General features: G+C 37.7%; 2 protein-coding genes across 3 annotated transcripts; one reads left to right on the top strand and one right to left on the bottom strand.

Moving 5' to 3' along the window:
- The first annotated feature begins 10289 nt into the window (after positions 1 to 10289).
- Positions 10290 to 13457, top strand: LOC125497714 (uncharacterized). The gene is made up of 4 exons (XM_048645380.1): positions 10290 to 10532; positions 10636 to 11211; positions 11542 to 12799; positions 12907 to 13457. The coding sequence occupies exons 1-4, from the start codon at positions 10290 to 10292 to the stop codon at positions 13455 to 13457; spliced, it is 2628 nt and encodes an 875-aa protein (XP_048501337.1).
- A 4578-nt stretch (positions 13458 to 18035) lies between these two features.
- On the bottom strand, positions 18036 to 26563 carry LOC104908976 (uncharacterized). 2 transcript variants are annotated; one of them, XM_048644453.2, is made up of 8 exons: positions 26246 to 26386; positions 25162 to 25287; positions 24538 to 25000; positions 24238 to 24394; positions 23528 to 23572; positions 21857 to 22019; positions 21347 to 21717; positions 18036 to 18615 (listed from the first exon to the last, which is right to left on the bottom strand). In XM_048644453.2, exons 2-8 carry the CDS (start codon positions 25192 to 25194, stop codon positions 18300 to 18302), a joined length of 1548 nt encoding a protein of 515 aa, XP_048500410.1. In that variant the 5' UTR covers positions 25195 to 25287; positions 26246 to 26386; the 3' UTR covers positions 18036 to 18299. The 2 variants fall into 2 exon arrangements, with proteins under 2 accessions (XP_048500410.1, XP_048500409.1); XM_048644452.1 differs by lacking the exon at positions 25162 to 25287 and having other exon boundaries at positions 26246 to 26563.
- Positions 26564 to 27530: the final 967 nt, after the last annotated feature.

The raw sequence follows: 27530 nt of genomic DNA, 5'->3' as shown, positions 1-27530 counted from the left end.
ACACATATAACATGATCCACGAAAAATAATTTCAGCAATTTTAACATTCGTTCAATAATTATAATGCAAATAAGCCAAAAAATGCACAAAATACCAAATAAATCAAATAAATACTAAAACTCAGGTGAAAGTTATTTTCCTATATACAATATTCTTACAGCATGCATCAAGTATATTCATAACAAATTTCGTCAACAATTTCATTCAAAAAGTATTTTAAACAATTCATAGCGTAATAATCTAATACCGAATAATACCCTAATCACTATTGTTCTAAGATAACTACTAGTTACCTGGATCATCAGAGGCGAGCTGAATATTACTGGAAAACCCCGTTATAGGCGTACACCCTTCTACTTCTTTAATCCCCAAGCACCACGTACAAGAAAGAGACAAGTAGAACAAGTCACGAACAATTGATGAAGTGTAGAAAATGAAAATTTTGAAAGAATGATGAAGATGATGATGGCCGAATTTCCTTGAATATTACAGCAATGGTGTTATGATTTTTAATCAGAATTAGGAGTGATTAAAGGTTGAAGTAAATGGTTTCATTTAGGAGAAATGATTAGGGGGGTTATGGGAGTTACAAACTACAAAGGGTCATCAAATAAAAAAAATGAAAGAAGAGAAGTTTCTTCCTTCTCCCTCCACCTAGCCGGTTGTCCAAGCCCAAGTACACCAAAAAAAATTTCGGCCCAAGTCATCTAAGATCCATGCAACAAAAATCCGTCACGCAATTAATCGATAACTTCCTAAATCGCGTCTAAACTTTGAAAATACTTAATAATAAAAATAATTCTAATAAATTATATTATAAATATAATGCACACATTAGCACGCCATATAATAAAAATAATAATTCGGCTCCCAATAGTAAAAAAAAAAAATCATTGATTTAGAGAAAATAATAGTTTTAGAGAAAACTTTTGCGAAAAACTAGGAGTAAAATTATGGGTTGTTACAATTTGGGACGAAAAGCACACCTAATGCTGCCAAATTCCAATTTATGGGTTCATAAATGGAATGTTGAGATGGAGGGGTAATTAAATCACCCATTCTAAAATGTGATTGAGGACTAGTGCTCATAAATGCTAGGAAGAAAAGTGTGGATAAGGGAAGAAGAGGAAGGAGTAATGAGACTTGAAGATGAGCAGAGATAAAATGCTCATCCGCTGCATTTATGGAGGGGGGAAACTTAAGGTGAGTTAGGGTTTTTGCCAAGTGTTACAGATGCTCATTTTTGAATATGCATGGATTTTATTTGGGAACTCTAACCCCTATGACCTAGGAAAGAACATTCATAGGTTCTTGCACAAAGAAGGAGAAAAGGTTTCGAGCTACATTCCCGAGACAAGGAAATGGTGTGATTGGGTGGAAGAAAGAAGGTTAAGTTTTCAGATATGATGCTATGAAAAGAAACTTGCATGCTATAGTAGAAAAGATTTGGCAGAAAATAAACTCACAATTGTAGTGAGAAGGCTCTCGATTATAGAGAGAGAAATTTGTGCATAAAACTTAATGTTGATATATATACTCTATTTTTTCTTAACCATCAATTTCGGGGGGACTTAGATGAGGTACTTCAAAGTATCCTTCACACGAAGAGCCTATTTATTGGTAGAGATCGATCTGTATGGACATGTGGGGTAAGTCGCAATAGTTTTGAAAGGATTGGTAATGTTATTCCATGAAATAGTGTATCAACTTGGCATTCACTTCGTGTGGATATTCGCATAAATGCAAGTTTTAATAAGAATGAATAAATAATGTTTAAGCTAGCCAAGTATAAGGTGGTAGTTTCTAAAAGAAGAAAACGTTAAAATTTTTAGACATGTTGGTTAAAGAAGTTGTCTAAACCTCGAATGGCGAGTACCGAAGAGCAACTGGAATTGTGTACAATTATAGGATACCTTAAGGTTACAAGGAAAATTTTTCTTATTTCTTATATTACTATATTATACTTTGAAAGTAGCATATTGACATGTAAATGTAGTTATATGCTAGTTTTTTACATTAGATAAGTATTGTTCTATGTTAAACTTGTTAATTTTCACAAGTCTACATTCCAGTGTACGCAAAACATTTTAGAATTGGTTCATGCTAATTTAACTAATATTCTACAAATGGAGGAATCATTCTCTTTAGGTAAATATCTTGGTTTTCCAATAATTGATGCTAAAGTAACAAATGCTACGTTTGCTGATATTCAAGAAAAGGAGATTCTTTTCAGTTAACCAAATGGAAATCTAGCTCTTTATCTTAGGTAGGCAGGATCGTTCTTATCCAATCTAATTTAGCCATGAAAGCTGATTATCAATTGCAAAGTTTTTCTTTGCACCCTACAATTCTTTCTTCCCTTGACAAATGTTATAGAAATTTCTTTTGGAATAAAGGCTCAGGTGCTAAATCTCCAAACTTGATTGGGTGGGATAAGATCGACCTAAAAAATTTGGAGGCTTGGAGCTTAGAAAAATTAAGACTACTAACATTGCCCTCCAGTTCAAGCTTCTTTGGAAGATTTTATATTCTCCTGAAAATTTATGGGTTAATCTAGTTAAGAGAAAATATCTAAAGGATGATGATTTATTTTCTTATAAAGTCAAAGCTAATGTATCCTGACAATAGAGAAAACTTATGTGGTACTTAAGAATCTCCTTTAAGAAGGAAATAAGATGAAATGTACGAAATGGTGAGAGCATTTCCTTCTGGTTTATGTTAATTGGGTTTTTGGCTATGCAATTGCGGATATTTGCCCTGTTGTTAGTGGGTATGAAAGTATTAAAGTTAGTTACTTCATTAATCAAAATCGTCAATGGGATAAATCTCTTTTCAAGCAATTTATCCCTCTAGATATCTCTAATGAGGTGACTAATTTGTTTAAATCTAGTAATCAAATTCTCGACAAAATATTTTGGGGCCTCTCCCTTGATGGAAAATTTTCAGTTAAATCAGGTGTTGATCTTATTCAAGGTCTAAATTCGCAGTCGTTTGAGTCTACAGTTTTTCATTGGATTTGGAAAATGAAAGTTCCCCAAAAAATTAAATTATTTATTTGGAAAATTTGCCAAAATAATCTTTCTACAAAGAAAAGGTTGGAATTAAGTAATGCTTTCCTTCCTATAGAGTGCGTCTTTTGTAATTATCCCTCTGAGGATTGTTCTCATCTTTTTTCTAGTTGTCCTTTAGTTATAGATATGTTTGAGGATCTCAATGGCCATATGAGTTGGAGTGTTCCTCCTATTATTGGGAATGACTTGTCTTTTATTGATCATTTGTTAAATATGAAATCTTGTTTTTCGATATCCAAAATTGAGATTTTTGCAATTACGTGGTGGTTCATGTGGTATGATCGTAATGGTATGATTTTCTATCAAGAAAATTATTCTCCAGCTAAAGTGAGTTCTATGATTAGAGCTTATGTGCACAAAATTAGGATTCATGGAGCCACAATTGATGATATTGATACCCATTTCTCACTACATGTTATTCAGAAGGGTGGTGTGTCTTCTGGTAAGTGTAAGATTAGGGATCAAGTTAGTTGGTGCCCTCTTACTATCAATTATTATAAAGTCAACTTTGGTGGCTCAAAGCTTCCAAATGGTCAAGCCTCTTTTGGGTTTGTTATTCATGATTTAGAAGAAATTTTTTTTTATGTGGTGCAGGTGCTTTAGATTTGTTGGCTTCTATTCTTGTTGATGAAGTTAGGGGTCTAAAATAAGTGATTATAGGGGCTATTTCTTTGGACATTAGAAATCTTATTATTGAGGGTGACAATTTGACAGTTATCCAGTCTATTAAAAATATTTGGAAGATTCCTTGGTCTATTGACACACTTATTTTAGATGCAGGTGAAAATGAAGGAGTTTGAATATGTCTAGATTCGTCATGCTTTTCGGAATGCTAATACTGTTGCGGCTTGGACGACTTATCGCGGTCACACGACGTCTAATTTGACTTATTGGTTTGATGTTCTTGATTTTCCTTTTGCAGTAATCATCCACAAGGATGCTTTAGGGTGGTGCAATACTTGAAAGCCACCGTAGACGACCGTAGTTGTTTCTTTCCTTTATAAATAAAATATATGTTAGTTTTTTTTCTATTTAATATACTACATCTATAATTAGATATACTACTTTCTTAAATAAACTACTAATTAAACTTTATAGCAGCTACAAACCAGAGAGTTCTCCTCCAAGCTACGTATAAGATGTTCCTTATAAAAAAAGATATATAAGATGTTGCTTGCTATGGTAATAATTGTTTCATTCCTTTTATACAAAGCTATAACGAGGAGCAATATATCTATACAAATATATTAAAAGACATTCTCAGCAACGAAACGCTGTTACGTGACACTCTTGTCAAAGTTTCGAATACACATGTTTATGAGCTCATTTAAAAATAATAACAATGTGTAGCTACTAATAATCGAACACATGACCTTTGAGATGAATTGTAACTATGTAAGAGTTTAACTATCAATCTACTATAATTTTAATGTTTGATGTTTTAAACTAAAACATAATAAAGTCTTATAATTATATGTAACTATAAAGACATAAACGACCTTTTTGATCTCTAACACTTTTTATCCCCAATTCCTTAGAAGACATAAAAATAAAAGAATAACTAATAATATCAATTATAAAGTTTATAAATAATAATATATTTAATAAATATAACTAATACGAGGCATCGCACGAGCTAAAATACGAATCTATCTATCTATACAAATATATTAAAAGGCGTGCGTGACAATGTATACATGCCACGTGGCACCTCTGTTACTCCATTAGAATTGTCATATCAATTAACAAAAGTAAAATTAGCTTGCAACAAGATTTGAACTCGTGACCTTTTGATATTATACATGACACAATTACCATTTCAACCAACTTTTAATCATTCTTTAAGTGTCCACATTATTATATTTGTACCTTTTAAATGTTGAGTTTTCTTTAATAGATTTTAATTTAATGGGGATAGAAAAAAGAAAACAATACCAACTCGGAGCAACGCTCGGACCCAAATACTAGTCTATAAAAATATATTAAATGGCGTGCATAAACAAGAAACTATGCCACGTGGCGCTCTCCCTAAGGAGTTTTAGTTCATGTAATCCATGTCAATAAAAAAATTTAGGAATTGCGTAATATAGGGTTTGATCCCAAGACCTCAAGTACATATACTAAAGTCTTAACCACTAGGCTAAGTTGTATTTAATGTTATTATAATAAAGTATTATATTAATAAATGAAATGTTTTCTTACCCGGGGCATAGCCCGGACCTAATAGAACCCGATCAAGGTGATAATTGGTTGTCATTTTGTACAAATCTATAACTCAACATTTTACATTGTTATGCTAACAGATTTCTGTAAGTTGAAACGTCAGTCAATGAAATCAGCGAGTCAACCACTAGAAGTTTGACAGAATATGGTGAATTGCACAGTAGTTCACTGCTGATGGCATTGCTTAGTGTTGGTGGTCAATGCACGCAAGATCTTTCATTTTGCTCAGTCCAAGTTGGTGCTATCCCAAGAATTGAGAATAACGACATTAGGTGTCTTCAACTCTTAACGTCAAATGCTTGCAAATTTATTTTATTCTCATAATAGACAAAATCAGTAGTCATATTAAAGGATTTATGTAAAAGTGGAGTTAAGCAAACAATAAGGACCTCAAATTTGCATTTTTTCACGCTTTGGGACCTATCCTTTTTTTATGCACCATTTGGGACTCGGGTTAGGAAATCCGGTAACTTAACCACACTTTAACCACGCCGGAGGTATAATAATTAAAAAAAAAAACAAAAGCATCAAATATTCAGTAAAATCCAAAAAAGTAACCGTTACTTCATCAATGCATAAATACATGGGTTCCATGGAACATGGAACAAATGAACCAGTTTTCTTCATCCAAAAAAAGCAAAAACACCATGTTAATTCTTCCCAAAAAAACTGTATAATCTAAAACCCAAAAAAAAAACCACAATTCAGTTTTGGGAACACATGCATAGTCATTATCTCAGGCATGAACAACACTTGGTGGGGAGCTTCAGTTTCTTCAGCCATTTTTTCCTTTAAAAAATAACATCTAAAGTCAAATAATGACTACATAAAAATAAACCTAATACCCTCTATTGTAGTTACTTAATATCATAACAAAGTTCAAACAAACCCTAAGTGTTCATCATAATTTATAGCAGACGATACACATACAAAACAAAATAAAACCACCACACAAAGTATAGTCCAAACAAAAAAACAACAAACATGAACAAAAAAAATTCAAAATTTTGAATTTTCATATTTTCAACATCCAAAACCCGTCCAACTGACCCAACAAATACACTGAATTTCGCTAAAAAAGACAAGAAATAGAGAGTTTAGATGATTACCACAGAGATACAAGCAATTGTTAGCCGAATTTTTTGGAGATGAAGCTTCTTCTTTTGAGCACCTTTTTTCCCCTTTGAGAGAGATGAAAGAGAAGAGTTCAAGTTTTCTGGAACAGGGGAGTGGAAGGCGCCAAGTACAGGTAAACCCCCTTGCACTCCTCATTTTTGACGGCTTGTCAACTGACAAATTTTTTCTTGGGAATAACAACAAATGATATCTTTTGGGGTTTTTACATTTATTATATTGTCAATTGGGCCCACAAGTTACCCAAGGTTAACATTTATGCTCAGAAGTTTCTTTTGGGTAGCAAACGGTGAAAAAAAAAAAATGATAGGTCCCAAACGGTGAAAAAAACCAAACTTGTGGCCCTTAATGTTTGCTTAGATGCTTTTTGTTTTCCCCAATATTTATTTGGAACACTCTTAAAATTTTTTCCCTAAACTAAAAAAGAAAAGAAAATGACTTTGATGATCCACTACAATGCTCTTCCACTTTCTATATTTTCCCCATCAATTTTACCTCTTACCAACTGCACATAACCAACAATATACCAGGTTAAATCCACAAAAGGTGATTAAAAAATGAAAAAAAGCTATATGCAATCCTAAGGGATGTATATAAAAAGCTAAAAATGGAAATAAGTTGCATTAATTGATCATTTTTATTATATCGGTTGATGCAAAAATTTTCTATATATTCACAACTTATTTTCATTTTAAGTAGTGTATTTATGTCTTATATGCAACTCTAAGGACTGCATATAGCATAACCCTTAAAAAATTACTTCATTTATCCTAGATGGTGAGAGTAAGAGTCTAGCAGTCGAAAGCATCAATGACATATGCTCGACCCGAGTAGCATGAGGCATATGGAATTTCGTGTGAATAAGCAAGGACTACCTTGAAAGGCCGAATACTTCTGAGTGACTGATTATAAAGTAGTATTGTGAGGGAAGGATGAAAAGAACACCTACCGGGGACTACAGAGAGGATGAGTGCCTGAGTTGGTGACAAATGAACAAAAAAAATTTACAAAACTGGAGAGCATTTTGGAGAGGGGGAAAAGTAGGATGGGAATTTAAAGTCTTTAGAAGGACGTTTATTATAGTCATCAACAATTTTTGTTCATAACTGATATATAAAAACTTCACAACCTTTTGATTTATGGACATAAATGGTACTTCATCTGTCCCATTTTATAATTCTCGTTTCACTTTGGGTATGGGAATTAAGAAAACAATAATTATGATATACTTGCATAGAGAGTACTTTTTTTTTTTTGAAATTATTGTCATAAAAAAATGGGAACATTAAATGGGTGACATGTGAAGAGAGGATAGAGAGAGTAAAAAAAAATGACTTTTTTTTATATATCCAACCAATGAGATTGAAGTAACATTAAATGAGGGTGTCAAAACCCATTTGAAAACTAGTTCCCTCCTCTCTCTGTCAACCCAGTGTATCTGGCTGTTGTCGCCGCCTTTTGCGGCCGGTTTTGGGTGGCGATGGTATACGATCTAGTAGAAAAGTGTTCCCAATTATCTATTTTTGAAGAGGAAAATCAAATTGTTGACCTAGGTGGCGTAGATTCTTCAAACTCGACTGCCAATACATCCTTAATGCTGGTGGGAAAAGTTTTGTCAGAGCGAGCGGTAAATCTTGACGCCCTCAAAAGGACGATGACGCAAATATGGGCTCTTCACCGCTCTATGGTGGTAAGGGCGATTGATTCTAATACATTTGTTTTCCAGTTCTTTCACTGGAAAGACAAGGAGAAAATCTTGGTGGGAAGACCATGGAGTTTTGACCAAAAATTACTGGTTTTGGATGAAATTAAAGGAGACGAACAACCCTCATAGGTTCGTCTGGATGCCTCGCCTTTTTGGGTGCGCATCTACAACCTCCCTTTTAACTGTCGATCTGAATCGGAGGTGAAAGCGATTGCTTCGTGCTTAGGACCTGTGCTGGAGGTTGACCTTGATGACCTAGGACTTGATCGATTTTGCAGGGTTAAGGTGTTGCTGAATATCTTCAAACCCCTGAGACGAAAGCAGCGTATTAAACGCAAGGATGGGCAATTGACCATGATTGAATATAAGTACGAACGTCTCCCTCATTTTTGTTTCCGGTGTGGTATATTAGGGCATAGTGACAAAGATTGCAATGTGGAGCTACCGGAGGACTGTGATATTGAGTTAGGGTGGGGGCGTGGTTGAAGGCTTCCCCGCATAAGGGGCGAGCTCAAAACAAGGATGAGATTTCGGCGATCAAAGCAAGAGGAAGGGTTCTGTTTGTGACAAAGGAGGCTGATGCAGGGCCTGTTCACGGCATGTATGGTCGAAAGAAAGCGAGTGTTGGGGATGCAAGCAGCAGGGGGGACAGTGAGAGGGGTGACGTGGGTGCCGCCAATACGTCTGTTGTTATTGGGGGAGAATCTGGCAATGTGGCAACCCAGGTGCTTCAATCACGTGAGGAGTTGGAGGAGATTGGTGCTGGGGTTTTTGCTAACATGGATGTAAGGAACAATGCTGAATTTAATAAAGCGAAAGACAGGGCAGTGTTGGGATTGACAGAGTGTAGGCCCCAAGCGGGACCAGTTGAACTGCTGCATCAAAAAGAGTATGTCCCTCCCCCCCCCCACCATCATCTTTTAATACAATTAATGATAATGTTGTTGCTGTTGAGGGCTCCAAGGAGCTGCCTGTCCCCACCATGTTGACTGATTTTATTTTTAACTCTGGTATTCCATCACCTACTCCCACAAACTACAACCTTAGCAATGTTAAAAAATACCCAAAAAACCCGTGAAAATAAATGGAAGCGTGTTGTTCGCGCTGAGTTAATTGATAAAGGTGACAGTACTCTCATGGAAACAGATGAAAATGTTGGTAATAATAAACGAATGCATGACTCTGATATAGTGGAAGATGAAAATATGGCAGGAGCTGCGAAGCGTTCCAAGCTGAGCCCTGAACATGTTTTGTCTAACATAGTGTCGGCGGAGGTTGGTGTGGACCAACCCCGCCTTTCATTATGAGTACCTTGTGCTGGAACTGCCGAGGGATGGGCAACCCTTGGTCAGTTCGTCAACTCCGGAGGTGGAGTGTTACCTATGCTCCTGACATCATCTTTCTTTCGGAAACTATGATTTGTAAAAGTGCGTCGGAAGCCCTAAAGAATAAAATTGGCTATCACAATGCTTTTGGAGTTTCAAGTAATGGTAGAGTTGGGGGTCTGTGTCTTTATTGGAAAGAGGAGGTTGTTTTTTCGCTAGTCTCTTTTTCGAGTCATCATATATGTGGAGATGTTGGTGTGGGGAGTGATATATGGAGATTTGTAGGGATTAATGGGTGGTCAAAAGAAGAGGAGAAATACAAGACTTGGGAGCTGATTCGGCATTTGTGTGTGAACCATTCTTTACCGTTCCTCATTGGTGGTGATTTTAATGAGATTCTCAGTTATGAGGAGAAAATCGGAGGAGCTGATAGACATAGGCGTGAGATGGATGCTTTTAGGGAGGTGCTTGATGACTGCTATTTGCGGGACTTGGGTTATGTAGGATCATGGTACACTTGGGAGAGGGGACTCGCTGCTACGACTCGTATACGGGAAAGGCTTGATAGGTTTGTAGGCAACATGGCTTGGTCGAACCTTTTTCCAAATTTTGGTGTGGAGAATCTTCTCCGCTAAAAATCCGATCATTCTCCCATTGTGACTCGGCCTAATCCTTGCGCTAATAACCGAAGGAAAAGGCATGGGTTCCCGTTTGAGACGTGTTGGTTACTTGATGCTGGGTGTGAAACTGAAGTGAGGGTGGCGTGGGAAGAATCAGCTGGCAGCTTGGAGTGCTACCCACTACCGAAAGCTTGGGGATCAAATAAAGAAGATGGAGAAGGCCTTGGCGTTGGCACAACAACAAGTGATTACGGAAGCAAGCTGCAAGGTATGTGCTGAAATCGAGAAAAAGCTTGATGATTTACATGAAAAACATGAAGCCTATTGGTATTTGAGATCCCGTGTAGCGGAAGTAAAGGATGGAGATAAAAATACTCAATACTTTCATCATAAAGCTTCTCAGAGGAAAAAAACGGAATTATATCAAAGGGCTTCAAAATGCAGATGGTATCTGGTGCTCAGAAGAAGAGGACATTGAAAATATTTTCACTAATTATTTTAGTAACATTTTTCAGTCTTGTAGTCAGTCTGATATAAATTTACAAAATGTTTTACAGTACATTGACCCTGTTATCTCTGATGACTGCAATCATACTTTGATGAGACCATATACCAAAGATGAGATTTTTGCAGCTTTATCTCAGATGCATCCGTGCAAGGCAGCAGGGCCTGACGGTATGCACGCGATATTTTATCAGCACTTTTGGCCAATCATTGGCGACGCGGTGTCGGATTATGTCTGCAACATTCTTCATGGATATCTCTTCCCTGCTGAGCTTAACTACACCAATATAGCTCTCATTCCGAAGGTAAAGGAGCCGAAAACTGCTGCTGAATTCAGACCCATTGCTCTCTATAATGTGTTATATAAATTGGTTTCCAAGGTTATTGTCATGCGACTCAAAGAATTCCTTCCCTCCATTGTCACTGAGAATCAAAGTGCGTTTGTGCCGGGACGTTTGATAACTGATTACGCTCTCATTGCTATGGAACTTTTTCACTTAATGAAACACCGAAATCGGAGTCGAAAGGGCACTATGGCGCTAAAACTAGATATGAGTAAAGCTTACGATATAGTTGAATGGGGTTTTCTCAGAAAGATGTTACTCACGATGGGTTTTGATGGTAGATGGGTGAACTTAGTGATGTGTTGTGTTCCGTCGGTTTCTTACTCCTTCATTATTAATGGAGGTGTCTGTGGTGTTGTGGTTCCCACAAGAGGGCTCCGGCAAGGTGACCCTCTCTCTCCTTATCTATTTATTCTGGTTGCTGATGTTTTTTCTAAGATGATTTAGAGAAAAGCTCAGATGAAGTTGATCCATGGTGCTAAAGCCAGTCGTAGCGGACCGGAAATCTCCCATCTACTCTTTGCAGATGACAGTTTACTCTTTACAAGAGCCACCCGACCGGAATTCTCATAAATAGTTGATATTCTCAACAAGTATGAATTGGCATCCGGGCAGAAAATTAATTATGAAAAGTCGGAGGTCTCTTTCAGTAAAGGGGTTGATGTTGCGCAGAAAGATGCTCTTATGGGAATTTTGGGAATGCGTCAGGTCGACAAGCATGAAAAATATCTTGGTATCCCTTCTATTACAGGAAGATCAAAGAAAATCCTTTTTGATTCCCTTCTTAATAGAATTTGGAAGAAACTCCAAGGTTGGAAGGAGAAACTTCTATCACGAGCAGGTAAGGAGGTGTTACTGAAAGCTGTTATTCAAGCCATCCCTACATATCTTATGGGAGTCTACAAGTTTCTGGTGACGATTATCCAGAAAATACAAGCGGCAATGGCGAGATTTTGGTGGGGAAGTTCGGATGCAAAAAGAAAGATCCATTGGAAAAATTGGGAGGCGATGTGTTCTCTGAAATGTCTTGGAGGCATGGGCTTTAAGGATCTTGCGGTCTTTAATGATGCTCTGCTTGGACGACAGGCCTGGCGCCTTATCAATGTCCCTCATTCTCTCTTGAGTCGGGTCATGAAGGCCAAGTATTTTCCCTCTTGTGATTTCATTGATGCTTCTCTTAGCTACTCTGGTAGTTATTCTTGGCGCAGCATTTGGAGCGCAAAAGCTTTGGTTAAAGAAGGGTTGATCTGGAGAGTTGGTAATGGAGTGGACATTAACATTTGGGAGGCCCCATGGTTGAGTGACGAGCACAGCAAATATGTTAGTTCTCCTAGGAGGAATGACATCACAATGGTTAATCAACTCATTGATGCGCATAACAAGGAATGGCGCCTTGATGTTATTGACGAAGTGTTTAATGCACGTGACAAGCAATGTATACTCGCAATCCCCTTAAGTCCTTCCTCCCCCAGCGATGTGTTATCGTGGAGCCTAACAAAAGACGGGGTATATTCTGTGAAAACTGCCTATATACTTGGTAAGGGGTGTAATTTTGACAATTTTCATAACGCTTGGGTCGAAATATGGAGCCTTGAGGTGAGTCCCAAAGCACTTCATTTCCTGTGGAAATTATGCACTGATATCCTGTCGACTCGTGCGCTGCTGTTTCACCGCCATCTCATTACGATGGAGGAGTGTCTGTGGGACTGTGGTGAACGTGAGTCATCCCACCATGCTATCTTCCATTGCCCACGATCTGATGAAGTTTGGAGAGAGAGTGGATGCTCTATTATGCGCGACGACAGTGGCTGCGCTGCCATGTGTGAGCTGGTTGCAAAATGGAAGACGTTGGATAAGAAGATGCGGATTAAAGGTGCTTTTCTCATGTGGTGTATTCGGGGAGAACGGAACAATAAAATTTTCAATGCCAAATCCACTCCTAACCATCTGCTGCTTGACCGTGGTCGAGATTGGTCGAAGAATATGGAAAATATGCGAAGCATATTTACCATCGTGATAGAGTTGTTGAGCCCAGTGCCCGATATTGGAGGCCTCCGCCAGCTTCCAGTTTCAAGATCAACGTGGATGCCTATCTGGCAGTTGCGGGATGGGTTGGTCTTGGGGTAATTGCGCGAGATCATGTAGACGTTGTATGGTTTGCAGCTTCGCGACGAGTTCGAGCCTTCTGGTCACCTGAGATCGCAGAAGCCAAGGCAATTGAAATGGGGGTGCGACTTGGACAACGGTTTGGGTTGGAAAATGTGGTAGTTGAATCTGATTGTCAGACAGTCATCAATCGCCTTCGGAAGACCTCCTTTTTTCACTCAGATTTAGACAACATTTTGTCGAGCATTTTCTCGTCTAGCATTTGTTTTAATTCTTTAGTCTGGTCTCATGTAAAACGAGATGGCAATTTTGTCGCTCATCATTTAGCTAAGCTAGTCCCATTTGGTGTGGAGCAGATTCGAGAGAACCACTTTCCTCGTGAAGTGGCTCCTTATATTCTCATGGACAATTTGTCCCTTGATTAATCTAGCTTATGCTTTTCCCCTCAAAAAAAATGCCCATTTGAAAAGGTGGAGAGAGAGAGAGAGTAAAAAGTGATGATTTAAAATAGAAACAAGAGAAATAGGAATAATATTTTGGGACACTCAGAATGAAATACGGAAACTACAAAATGGGTCGGAGAGAGTAGTAATGATAAAACATTTACCGTGAATTTGTAAAGCAATTCTCAGTGTTTGTGAAAATATGCTATTGAGCTGTGATAGTTATCCATCTATACTAATAATGTATACGCTATCAAAAGTAAATTGGCTTGCAACAAGATTTGAACTTGTGGCATCTTACTATTATACATAGCACCAATACCACTTTAACCATGCTTTAAATGTCCATATTATTATATATGTACCTTCTAAATATTAAGTTTCTTTATCATATTGTAATGCAAATGGGGAAACAAATGCACATCAAATTTAGAAAAAATACCACCCGGGCCAAATACTAGTTTGTGAAGAAAAACGCATGTTAGGGGGTAGATATATTTTTTTTGGGTAAAAGGTAAGTATTATTACCAAAAGCATCAATGAGCCTCTAAATACAACCTACCACTGCTCAACAAAAGAGCATGTAAACAAGAAGCACTACAACCAGCAAATCAAACTGACACCTACCATCAATACAAGACAAAACAAGACGCAACTTAAGCAAGATTACTGATAACACGTTTATATACTCATTTTTATGTGATATATTTGTGTGTTTTCACCATATTTTTCCCATATATTTAATCTCTTAGAGCTATTATTCTTTACTTTTCGCCATTGCTCTTCTCGGGTGTATTTGTTTTGTTTTTGTAGGATTATGGCGTTTATTGGAGTTGATTGGGATTTGCACGAAAGCTTGGATGATTGCGTAGCATTCAGATGGATTGATAGCTTTATCCGGCGATGATTTTGAAGATATACTGTGATATGGTGTTGGTAACCATTAATTACCATGCCTAAGGAGCTACAAAATGGACTTTTGATAGCAAGAGAACAAAAAAAAAAACAGCATAAACCGCCACCCTTTGGCGGTCCTTTCAAGCTTACCGCAAGGCCATGGCGGTCTCCAATTTCAATATTACGTAATCTTAGTTTTAGAGTGTTTTAGGAGTCCAAATCCTAGTCAAACTCCTTGTATTGGGATAGATATAAATAGGTTTTGGATAGAATTTGAAAAGGGAGATTCTTTTAGAGAGATATGACGTGAGTTTGTGCTTCCTCTTGGATCTCCATGTTTTTCATCACGTTTTCTCCATTATTTTCCTCAAGTCTTTGTTTTCGACATTCAAGTTTGCAATTTCATCAATTAATTCAAGTATTATTTTCTCTTCTCTATTCTATTTATTATTATTATTAATCATGCTTTCTTTTAATCTTTATTTTGTTTATTTAATCATCATGTGTGAGTAGTTTTCTGTTCTAGGGTTAGGTTGAACCCTAACATGAATTGATGCTTGTTTAATTCTCAATTCCCAAACCTTGATTAATTTATGATTCATTTATTTTAGGGTTGGTTTTAATTATCAACATATGACTAGAAATAGTATATATTGAATGTGATTATTTTTGCAACGAAAGTTGAATCTTAATCAAATCTAGAACCCTAATTTAAGATAATAAGAAAATCTATCACGAAAGTAGTTATGGAATTTATTAGGATGTTAGGATGCTATGTCTAAAGTCCTTAATTTGCATGACTCCATGAAAAGAGGCATGATTGCATTGTTAGGGAAGCTATTGATTGATGAAAGAAAATCCTTAAGTATTATTAGGGCGCATCCATCCTATGAGTTATCTATTAGTTAATTAAGGGAAAAGGGATTGTTTATGGCATTAATTCGTGTTAGTGGGGATACTTAAACCTAGATGTCTTTAGTCTTTGATTCACTCTTGATAATTTCATTTGCTTTAGTTACTTAGATTAGTTCATCATCACTTATTTGGATACTTGCTTAGTATTAATTAGAGTCAATTTAACTACTTTGAATCAGTTAGTCTCTTGGGATTCGATCCTTACTTGCCCGACTACATTAGTTAGGAGGAATAGTTAGGTTATTTTTGTTAGGTACGCGACACGCCTTTCAATTACATAAAGAGTTTAGCTGTTACCTGTCACTACTCCTCCAGCTAGTGATGGCCATTGGTGCGGGCTGGGGGGGCCAGACGTGGGCTGTAGCGGGCTGGGCTGAGAATTCATGGCCCAGGACCGAACCATGAAATTCATGGGTTGGGCGGGCTGGTCCGCGGGCTGAAAAAACTTGGCCCACACCGATCTGTTACCGGTTTTCACGGTTCGAGAAGCGTTTCTGGCGGTTCGTAGGTCTAGTGGGCTGGAGGCTGGCGGACCGACATGAGATTTTTTTTTTCAAAATTATTTAATCATTGAAATTATTCATTATTGTTACATAAAACCTTTAAAATGAATTAAAATATATACCATTATTAATATAAATGAAAAATTACATTATTTTAAAATTTGATTGAATTATAATATATGCAATTTGATTAAAATATATACAATTTGATTAAAATATACAAAATTTGGTTCAATATTTACTTGGACTAGGCTGGTCTAGTTCGTGGGCCGGGCTGGACCAGTTTTGTGGTCTGGGCTGGGCGGTTTTAGTAGCGGGCTCTAGTGGGATGGGATCAAGAAATCTGGCCCACGACCCACCCATCAATTTCACGGTTCGAGCTGGGCTGGACCGGGCTTTTGTGAGCCCGGCCACACGGCCCACGAGGTAGGTTGGGTTGGATGGGCTGGATTGGCCCGCAATATTGGCCATCTCTACCTCCAGCTATCAAGCATTTTACTTCACTCTAATACAAACATCCGCTTGGATTTTGTTAATGATCATATCAGGCCTAAAAACAGCTCCATGTCACAATGAGTGATTCCTGACCTTCCAAATATAGTACACAATAGCCAAGGTGGCATAGCAAAGTTGTTACTGCTTCTTGGTTCTGAACTTCCTGCCCACGTTTTCCAATTAGTGTACAGATTCTCCTAAGATTTAAATGAAATATCAAACAAGTTTATGACACCTCTGCAAATTTGCTCACTGAATGAACACTTAAAGAACAAGTGAACACAAAAATCTTCCCCTTGAGAACACAATAAGGATTCGTTTGGTTCAAATAGAGGAATGGAAAGGGAATGGAATTAAATAGAGGGAAGGAATGGTAACAATAATTGTTACTTTTAATGGGTGTTTGGTTCAACAATGGAAATGAATCAGTGTAAAGGAATGGAAAGGATTCTGTTACTCCTCTAATTTGGAGGGTAACATTTTGGTGGTTTAGGCTACCTTTAAGTAAGGGTAATGGTTAACCCACTGCCCAAACCAAACAGAGAGTAATGGATTCAAATTATTGAATCCGTTTCCACATCCCAAAAAAGCTCAACCAAACAAGGCATAAACAGCTACCATCAGCACAAAGACCTGCTTCTTGTAATTCTTCACGAGTTCTTAACTTCCCAGAGCAGCTAACCATGATATGAAGGCATGTTTTGGAATATTTATTGTATTCCACACGCAGTGATTAGGGATGCAGGTGGGCCGGGTCAAACAGGAGACCCGCTTAGTGGGGTGGGAATGATTCCCGGTTTGGTGGGTGGTGGGGCGAGGATAGGGATAAAAACAATACTTGCCTTGGGGATGGGGATGAAATTTTAAGTTATACCTGCCCCATCCCCGCCCCACCCATTCCGCCAATACCTGCCTCACATGCCCCATCTTTTTTAAATAAGTTTTAGTCAAAAGTCAAACATATCAAAAAGTCAATGGGCCTTTACATTATGGCAAAAGAGTAAAGAATTTTGGGTTATTTCATCATTTATGTAGTTTTGGGTCGTTTCATCATTTATGTATTTTGGGCCTTTTATATTTATCAATGTCAAAAATATTATATATGTTTATTTCCTTTCAAGGTGGGTCTGAGGTGGGGATTTGGCGGGTGATAGGACGAGAAAAATAGAAATTAGGCGGGTATGGATACCCACGCAGGTGATGGGGCGAGAAAATGAAGATTAGGCAGGTATGAATACCCACACAGGTGTTCATACCCACCGAGCGAGGATCGCCTTTGTACCCACCATGAGATGGGAGTTATATTAATAGGTGGGGGTGGGATAACAAAATCCACCCCACCCCACCCAGTTACATCCCTACTGGCAATGATGCCAATTAACCTTGTCATGACTCCCAACTAACCATTTATAGCCTTCCTTGATTGAATACTGCTTAGTACCATCTAGCCACATGTTATGATCGTAAGCTAGTTAGCCACATGTTCTGATTGTAAGCTAGTTTAAACTGATTTTTCACTTTACACAACATTTTCCAACTCCAACTATCAGGCCTTGCTGCTTCATAGTCCCACCAGTTTGTCTTTAATATAAACACTATGCACCCATTTGATTCCCATAACATCCTCTTTTTGAGCAATTTAGGGGGTTAATATCAGTACCATATATATTCAGATCTATTTTCATTACCACCATTGATAATTGTCTACCAAACAGGCTATTAGAAGTCTACACATTCAGCAGCACACAAATACACCGAACAACAATCTCGTGTTACAGGTGATAAATCATGTTTCTATAATAGTGGCAGAAGATCTATCAACCACCACAGGAAAACTTCTCCTGTAATGTAGCATTTCTGCAGCATCTATGAATATGATTAACACATACTATTTCCTAACACAACAGCATACAACTTGTAGTCCAAACAGATGAAATGTTTCCCCAAACAAAAACCTAAAAGCAACAAAATTGGGGTAAAGGTAATAGAGAGTAAAATATACGAGTTTATGACTTCAAATCTTGTGAAGTCCAATGTTCAAGTCAGAGGATATGGAGATGAGAAGTGGAAGGGAGGGGTGCCACTCGGCCTTAAAAACACGTTTTTGATGGGCTCTTACGGATTGAGAAGGCTTGTGAGCGTTATATCGGATATCAAATACATGAATCATCGGGTCTGCTGAACCTGAACTGAGGTACAGACCATCAGGAGACCATGCCTGATTAATCAAAGCCGACTGAGATTCACTGCTCTCTTGCTTCCACCCAAATGCATGAAGTTCCGAATTTCTCAACCGTATATCAAATAGTCGAAGTTGCCTTTCTGGGGTCCTGAAACATTATGCATTAGATCATAAGAAGTGAGATATAAACTTAGAATCTTGACAACAAGGCTGCTTCAAGTTTCTGGCTCATCAGAAATCAGAATAACGCAAAAGGAACAAACACATCTATTGAAGTTCACGCTCCATGTAATCTATACAAATATATTAAAAAAGGCGTGCGTGACAATGTATACACGCCACATGGCACCTCTGTTACTCCACTAGAATTGTCCAATGTGTACATAAATTGTGTCAATTAACAAAAGTAAAATATGCAACAAGATTTGAACCTATGACCTCTTGCTATTATACATGACACAATTACCATCTCAACCAACTTTTAATCATGCTTTAAGTGTCCACATTATTATATTTGTACCTTTTAAATGTTGAGTTTTCCTTAATATATTTTAGTGGGAATAGAAAAAATGCATATCAAGTTCGGAAACACAATACCAACCCGGGGCAACTCCCGAGCCCAACTACTAGTTAATATCTACAACCCGTATTCTAAAAGTTATGAATAGAAGAAAATTTGAAGTCTCACAATCAAGGATGACAGACATCAAAGTACCATATGTTTCTAGGATTCTTTATCAATAACCATCCCCATCTGGAACCCTTATTTCCAAAACCACCCCCATGCGGGCCCCTTATTTCCAAAACCATCTTACCTAAAGAAATTAATTAAAACTACTCACCGGCCACAAGTGACATCACTTACACTTGTAACTTTTACATAATTTTACTAGTTTATTTTTTTTCTTTATGGTGCGTAGGGAGCAACAAAGGCAGTTATGTAGATGGGGATTCCATCCCACATCATGGATATCCCCTCCACATGACTTTGCTAACAAATCTACATGACATCACGAAACTAGTAATTCCAAAATTACCTGAAAAGAAATGATTAAACCCCCTGAACTTGCAGCCTCTACTTCTAGACGTTCTATACCTTCAATGCATTGCCACCCCCTCCCAGCCCCACAGACCCACACCTCCAGCCAAAACATAACCAAGCAGAGCAAAGGTAACTACAGGTGAAGATGATGTTCCAGGGTGGTGATGGGAGGTGCAAGCGGCACTTGTACTCTACTGGGCCAAAAAAGGCTGCTGGCGGCCATGCCACATAGAAGAGAAGGAGACATCAGCAACTACAAAGAGGGAGATTCAGGGTGTTGATGGTGGTGCTAAAGGCTGCACACACCATGCAGGTGGTGGTGGTAGGAGTTAGAACAGTTCAACGATGATTGAGAGTTCACGGTAGTTTTAGTGCAGCCACCTACGAGCTGTTCACTGACAAAGCATGGCCAGATCCAAACCTTTTCAAGAAGGTTCTTGGGAAAAATTACCACTGGTGGGGCTGTAGTGGTGAGAAGAAGTGGCCATGGTGGTGAAATACTGGGTTCATTGGTGAAGAGACAGAGAGATACACCCACCATCCACCACTAATTGCTGCCACTACCTCTACATTAGCCCCACGGTCCGCACCTAAACTATCGCAACTTCTATCATCAGCCACAACATCTTCGTTAAGGGAGAGCACTAGATAGTATGTGAAAGAAAGGCGAAAGGCTGGCCTCCACGAACACCATGAAAGGATAGGAAGATTATTGATGGTTAAACTCACTAAACATTTCATAGTTCCTCCATATGTTTACTAAATCCTATTCAAATGAAGAGCAAATTGAGAATTTTTATTACCACAATAACGATCCATTTACGAGAAGGTTGCATGCATGGTTCTTTGGAGACAAAAATGACCCAAGGGTAGTATACTAGTATCATTTTTTAACTTTTACATAAGGGGTTCAATTAGGAATGATTTTTGATTAAAACTCCAATATTTCAATCCCATCCTATACCCGAGTCTTGGAAGCCAGAAGCCAAACAATGAAACTTCATATTATTATCAGCATTTCATTATGATAATTGATAAATTGGAATAATGTACTTCAATTACATTAGTGATAGAACATAAGAAGTTTGGATATCAGCAGTCTTCTTACAGTGTCTTACAATTACTATGCAAAAAAAATGTCGTAGAAATAGTTTGCAACAATTAATATTAAGTTGGCGAGCTCTAGCTAAGCTTGGTAAGAGCAAAGGACCAGATCAGCTGGTTCAATCAGGTGAACCACAAACCAAATCACACCCCCCGCCCCCTCCCTCTCCCTCTTTACAGAAATGTCGAATTCTAGTCCAGCCATCCAGCTAGATAATATACCAAGAAGATGCAACATGGACTCATGGAGCAATGGCAAAGTTCTCTTGATGTTAGCTAGTTAATCTACATCATTGCCCTAAGAGCTTCTCAAGGTCTCATAACTCAAGCCAATTGTTCAACTGGCTGGCCTGCAACCATCAATCCGTCCTGGTTATCACAGCAGTCAGCACTGATTCCGACAGTATGAACTACTATCATAGGTAAGATAGGTAGAAGTCTGAAATATATCATTCCTTCCTACCCACTCCACATATCTAATTTCCTTTTCAGTAATTTGGTTTAGCTTCCTCCTGTATTTCAAGACTATCTATAAACATCACCTCATATAGAAGTAAGACAACTGAAGAAAGAATGTATTATGCCTGAATGGAGAAACATGTAGTAACTAGAGCTATCCAACAGGCAGGAAGAATGATCATGAAATTTTTTTTAAAAAAAATAAAAGAAAAAAAGAAGCCAAAAGCACACGCATACATAAGAAAATAAGAGGGTGATTATGGATGTCATTTACCCTGTCTGAACCATGAATAGGTGGAAGTCACACGGATTAGGAAGAACACTCATGCATTTGCTTTCTATCTGATATTTATAATCTGCTCTTCCAGCAAGCACGTCATATCCAAATATTCTCTTATCTGCACCAACAGACACTACCATCTGCTTGTGTCGCATCCCAGCGACTCCCATGACTGCAGATGAGTGCAAATTTCTATGCAATACCCTTGGCTTCCATACATCATCTCCATCTATCTCATTCCAAAGTACAACAGCATGATCACTACCACCTGTCACGAAATAAGTATCATCCCAAGGCATGAATGTAATGCTGTTGATGATACCCTTCACGTGTGGCTTCTCCTTAAAAAATGACACACGAGTACTCTGCCAAAGTCATAAAAGTTAGACACAGCTCAAATCTCCTAAATTGAAAGGAATCTGAAGTACCATCTATGGTATTCGTTTTTTTGCTCCCTTTATTATAGGACAATTATATATCAGAGACGCAGCGACGCAATAGTACCTGTTTTTTGTTCAAATTCAGCACTGATATCTGATTATCCCCACCATCAGCACTATATACAGCAAGTAGCCTATTTCCTTCGGGATGCCAAGCTATATCTTCAGGCCATCTCCTCTGTTTTGGAGACAGACATTCTGTAGAGCTCAAAAGAGTTGCACCTGATCTAAATTATGGTACCATAAGGATGAAAAACACACATGAGCAACAGGAAATGATCTACTCAAGGGAGCACATGAGCACAGGGAAAACCTCAGCCTCAGAAGGAAGAACCAGTAGCACACCAGCTACATGCACTCTTCCTTAGATCTCTATTACAATTTATATAGATTAAAGTTGAGGGAGATTTGAGTTTGACAGCTTAAAAACAATCAAAACTCAGTAAGTCCTCAAAAAGAGCCACGGTAAAATAGAATGAAATCAGACAACTGACAATTTTAAGCATTAACATCAATAACTTCATAGTTACAGCTCAGTCAAACTCTCAAAATGTAAACATTAAGATGGTTACCGTAGCATCATATTATTTTCCAACTCAGCAACTAAACATGTTCTTCAATTGCTTTTTTCAAAATATAAATCAATGGGAACTGATGGACCCAGATATCGATGATTAAAAACTACTGAGTTAGCATCTAATTCACTTGAGCAACCATATATTCACTAATATCTCGAACTTCATAACAGATGCATAGATCAGTCTAAGTCATGATACACAGAGCGACTTGCTTTCACATGTACAATAATTTCCTGATAGTGTTGTTTAGGTTGATGCGAAATAAATGGAATTATAAACTTATAATGAAGTCTTATCCTTCATCCACATGAAAGATTAATTGTTACCTGTATGCTTATAGATCCACAGATTTCTTCCATCATACCCCCCACCCTCCAAACAAAAGGCAAAATAGGAAGGAAAAAGATAGAAAGGGAAACACAAGTAACAACAACAATGCCAAAGCCTTGATCTTAAGACGGGGTTGGTTGCATGAACCAAGAAATTATCTCCTATGATCATCCACAAAGATCTCCTAGTATTCATTTCTATCTAGTGCTACATGCTCCTACAAACCCATATCTTTGTACCATTTTTAACTCCCTCCATCCAACTTATCTTTGGTCTTCCTCGACTTCTTCGTAAAAACCTACAATTCCAAATCCAACTGTTCACAATTCATACTAGTACACCTTCGGGTAAACTTTGCACCTGACCAAACGAACGCATCTGGCTTCTTCTAAAAGCAACAGAACAGAGAAGAAAGAAAAGGGGAGGAAAAGGAAGAAAGGGACAGATACATTTATCAGCAAAGCCATTTCGACTTCCTATCCAATCTAGGAGACATATCAGAGTCACCTTTACAACATTAAGGGTAATGATAGAAATAGGAAATGAGTTACAAAAAAGGCTGAGAAGAATCACAACATAAGCAGGAGATGGATGGGAGGGGAACGATTATACCTAAAAAGGAAACAAGACAAGAGTTCTATGATCTACAGAAATTGAAGCTGCATAAATAGCTCTAAGCTAGTCAGTGTGAAGCTTAAATTTAATTAATGATCCACCTCTGAATTTTTAACAAAAACAAATTAACTCCTATCTCAATTGTCAGTCAAGAGCCAATATAATACATGGATGATGGAACAGTCTTGAAAAAAATAAGAGTCAGAAATTACCCTTTTGCCTGGATCTGCCATAAGTTGATCATGCCATCCAGTGCACTGGAACATACGAAAAACACAAAACACAAATTTTAGAAACTGCTTGTTTCAAGAAGAACAAATCACAGCCTCACAGTATACAGAAAGTATAGAGCTACGATTGCCAACCAGCACAGAGCAGCACATGGATATGTGCAGATGCTGATAGCAAAGTACTTAGTTAAAGCACCACTAATAAACATAAAATGTTTATGTTCTGGCCCCCTAGAACAAATGTGAGACTTTCTAGTTTCTAATATGGTCCATCTGAACAGCAGTGTCATCTTTACTGAACTGGCAATGTTTTGCTTATGGTCTAGTCATAGCATGTGTAGGCTTTTTCTGAAAATGGCAACGATAACACTTGATCACAATGGTAATAAATCCAAAATGATTTTATCAAAAGGAAAAGTGGTGATCTTTACTTTTGATTTTGTCGTGCAACTATTTCTTAAGGGTTCATGTTCATCTCAAAAGTCAAAACTACAGTTGATGTAAAGGATGAAAATACGCCGGAGTGAACATTTGATTGTCTAGGCTCTAGAGCTAAGTCCTTCAATAAATATTATACTCCCCAGCTGCTGTACTATTGCAACAGAATAAAATCAACAGTCACAAATCTATTAAGGAAATTAGGGAGAAAAATGCCATTCGGGGACCATAAAAGTAATCCAACGACTAGATACCTTGTGACGAAGAGCTTATCAATCACAGGACACACTGTCAGACTTCTTAGCTTCCTTTTATGCTGACTGGAGATATGAGTACTTCCATGGCACTGAATCGTAGATGGTGAAGATGTGGTGCGTACTTTGGATACTAACTCTTTATGTTCTCTGCATTCTGTGATTACCATCAGGTAAGGTAAAAAAGCCTTTTGGCATTAAATCCTAGGAAACATATAACAGTTAAAATAGCAACATATGCACCACAAACACAGACACTCAGAAACCAATAATGCTAGGATATTGGCGGGTATATCTTACCAAGCTTTCTCTTTTCACCTACCGCCTGAGATTTAGAGTCTTCTGATCCAGAAGGAGTTCCATGAGATCTATCTCCTCTTGACTTCATGGGACTATCATGGTGACTCTTTTCCACTACAGCCTGAGATTTAAAGTCTTCTGATCCAGAAGGAGTTCCATGAGATCTATCTCCTCTTGACTTCATGGAACTATCATAATGACTGGGTGACGCTTTTGGACCAGTTTCAGCCAGAGTCATTGGCCGGGAAGATTTTTGACTTACACTTGAAATCAGAAGTTGCGATTTGGATTGCGGATGGCGCTGAGTAGAGCCCTGATTCACAGGACTAACAGGTCTGTGCTCCATTTTCACCTCCTTTCTGGAAGCAGGCAAACTTTTATTCCACTTCTCGTCACATATTTTCCGTCGAACATTAACCAATTTAGCCTCTGTATCCTGTAACCTCTGCTGCGTTTGTTTAAGCTGCAGAACTTTTACTAATACATCAGCCATTATATTCTTCAGATTTTGTTGGAAAAAAGTCCATCGTAATCATCAAGAAATTATGAATAAAGGAATAGAAAGTCATTTAAAAGTCAAGAAAGAAGTACAATGCTAATGGTATATTTAATCAGGAAGAAAACCTTATAAAGGATCCCCCAATGTCCGGCAAACATGAGCCATTCAAGTTCCAAACCTCAAACTTTCACCAGTATGAATCACGAATCCAGAACTTCCCTTCAAGATCTCTTAAGGAAACTTTCAATGTTCTGCTTCCACAAGCCTCATTTAACACCCTTGCTGATTTTTGCAATAATTGCTATTGCTTTTTCCTCTCTATATTCCATGTGTCTCTACTCTACATCAAATTCTTGTTTCAAGCTTCCAGCCTTTTGTTCTACTTTATTCCCAAATATTTTATTTGTAGGTACTTCTTTACTCATAATGATTCAAAAGAGTTCCAAATTTTGTTTCTAACAATATTGTTCGAGTAAAAAGAACTGAGAGAACATAAGCGGAGACCAGTTCTCCACATTTAGTTTTAAACCATGCAACGGATATGAAGTGAAAGAAAGAGACTTTGGTAGTAAAGGTTTAATTTTACTTGGCCGAACCGACAGAATTTTGAAAAAGATAGCTCTTCCCCCCAGCAAAAAAAACATCATTTTCATAAAAGAAACAATAAAAATGGCAATCCCTTCCATTTCTTGTTTCTTCACACCTTTTCTTGTCCAACTAACCGTCTTAGATAACCATATGTCCCCTAAAAGATTGTATATAATCCCTCCGTCCTCTTTTGTTTTTCTAGTTTTGCAAATACAGGAACATTTAGCATTATAAATTGAACATTTTTCTCCTTTGCAATTATATTCTTGAGGAATATTTTCTCACCAAGAAAATCATCTCCAACCTACCAAACAGCAAACTCCAACCTTCCTCTGCTACCCTAATTTAAACTTCTACAGTTGCACATTTTACTCCTTCAGAATCACTCTACTGCATGTTGTGCACATCTAACACATACCAACTAACCCAATAATCAAAAACATCAGAAATCCCAATAAAAAAACCACTATCGCACTTAATTAATAAACACTAATCTACCACTTAATTACATGTAAAACTAACATAAAAAAACACATATTTAATTCCATTTTTGCCAAAAAGAAATTGAATAAAGCAATAGAAATACTACTAAAACATTAGAATTGGAAAACAAAAAGAAACCTGAGATTGGTAATAAGAGACACGATTCTGAAGATGTTCAACTTCTTTGGTGCGGTGTTCAATGAGAGCAACAAGGGCTTCCTCTTGTTCTTCATAGTTGCTAGTACTAACAGTTTCAGGATGATCATCGTTAACAACGTTGTTGCTTCCGCAAATATTGTTGTCAATTTTGTTGTTTTCTTCTTCAACATCTGATTCAATTTCTCTCTTAGGTTTCTTTAGTATCCCTCTTCCGTTCATTTCGCCTATTTCTCTCTCTCTTTCTCTCTTCCTTGGCTGCTCACAGAGAGGTGAACTGCAAAGAGGGGCGGTCACATCTTGGGTGGTCTAATAATGGTATATGACTACCTTCACTAGTTTTTGGGTCCGGGTTATATTCCGGATACTTATATATTTCATTTATTAATATTTTACGTTGAAATTATGACATCAAAATACATGGGATCTAATCTTATATCATGCACAATCTAGTTTTTTTTATTTGTATGTTAAGTACATGGAGTCAAACTCTAAGAAAAAGCACCACGTGACATAGTTCCTTGTTGAGGAAAACTTTTTAATATATTAGTATAGATTTATGTCATTTCTTTGTATGGGTTGTAGTTTGAATTAGGAATGGTCTTTTCGAAGAAAAAAAATGACAATGGTTCAGATTGGATGTTGTGCAATTTGATTTTGACCGGTTCAAATTAAGCTCCTACTTCGACTTTATCCAATCCGACCTTTGATTTTGACTTCATTTGCTTTTATCATGAATATTTTATTATTATTATATTTGGATCAGATGTTAATTGCTGATCAGACTTTAATTGGTTAGGAGTTAGATAATCTATTAGATCCAAACTTTGAATCTACCTAGAGTTTATGTTGTTTAAAGTCTGTCTCTGTCAAGAAATTAAGAATTGTAGTAGGTTGAGATTCTTGATGTGGGTCCCAAGAAGGTACGCCTGAACTCCGTTATCCGTACGTCGGAATCCTGCAAAACAAGGTTAGCCTACCCCGGGGATGGTTTCGAGATCGCCCCTCAGACGCTCAAGTCAATAAATGATCGAGGTAGAGAGATAAAGTGATCAATGTAAAGAGGGATGCTATGGGTTGTGTAGCTCATAATTACTTACCTTTTGATTGATGAGGCAACCGCTATATATAGAGGATGAGACCTCCATTAAATGAAGGTATTTTAGTCAGCTCGGGCCGGTGGAGGATTGACTTCCCTAGATGTAGGAGTATTCTACTAACTTTGTCATAGGTTTGCTGGTCCAAGAAATGGGTCCAAACAAAGTCT

The sequence above is a fragment of the Beta vulgaris genome, chromosome 5 (assembly GCF_026745355.1).
Source record: "Beta vulgaris subsp. vulgaris cultivar EL10 chromosome 5, EL10.2, whole genome shotgun sequence".
NCBI lineage: Eukaryota > Viridiplantae > Streptophyta > Magnoliopsida > Caryophyllales > Amaranthaceae > Beta > Beta vulgaris.
This window is presented reverse-complemented; position numbering and strand designations above follow the sequence as displayed.

Bases quoted from the DNA above. Each gene is read 5' to 3' on its own strand.
- LOC125497714 (XM_048645380.1), top strand. From the start codon at position 10,290: ATGGAGAAGGCCTTGGCGTTGGCACAACAACAAGTGATTACGGAAGCA. The intron at 11,212-11,541 runs GTGAACTTAGTG...GCATCCGGGCAG, and splicing joins TGGGTTTTGATGGTAGATGG to AAAATTAATTATGAAAAGTC. The intron at 12,800-12,906 runs GTGCTTTTCTCA...GATTGGTCGAAG, and splicing joins TAAGAAGATGCGGATTAAAG to AATATGGAAAATATGCGAAG.
- LOC104908976 (XM_048644452.1), bottom strand. From the start codon at position 26,485: ATGAACGGAAGAGGGATACTAAAGAAACCTAAGAGAGAAATTGAATCA. The intron at 25,001-26,245 runs GTTTCTTTTTGT...AAAGTTCTGCAG, and splicing joins TCTCTTATTACCAATCTCAG to CTTAAACAAACGCAGCAGAG. The intron at 22,020-23,527 runs GTAATTTCTGAC...ACCATAATTTAG, and splicing joins TGGCAGATCCAGGCAAAAGG to ATCAGGTGCAACTCTTTTGA.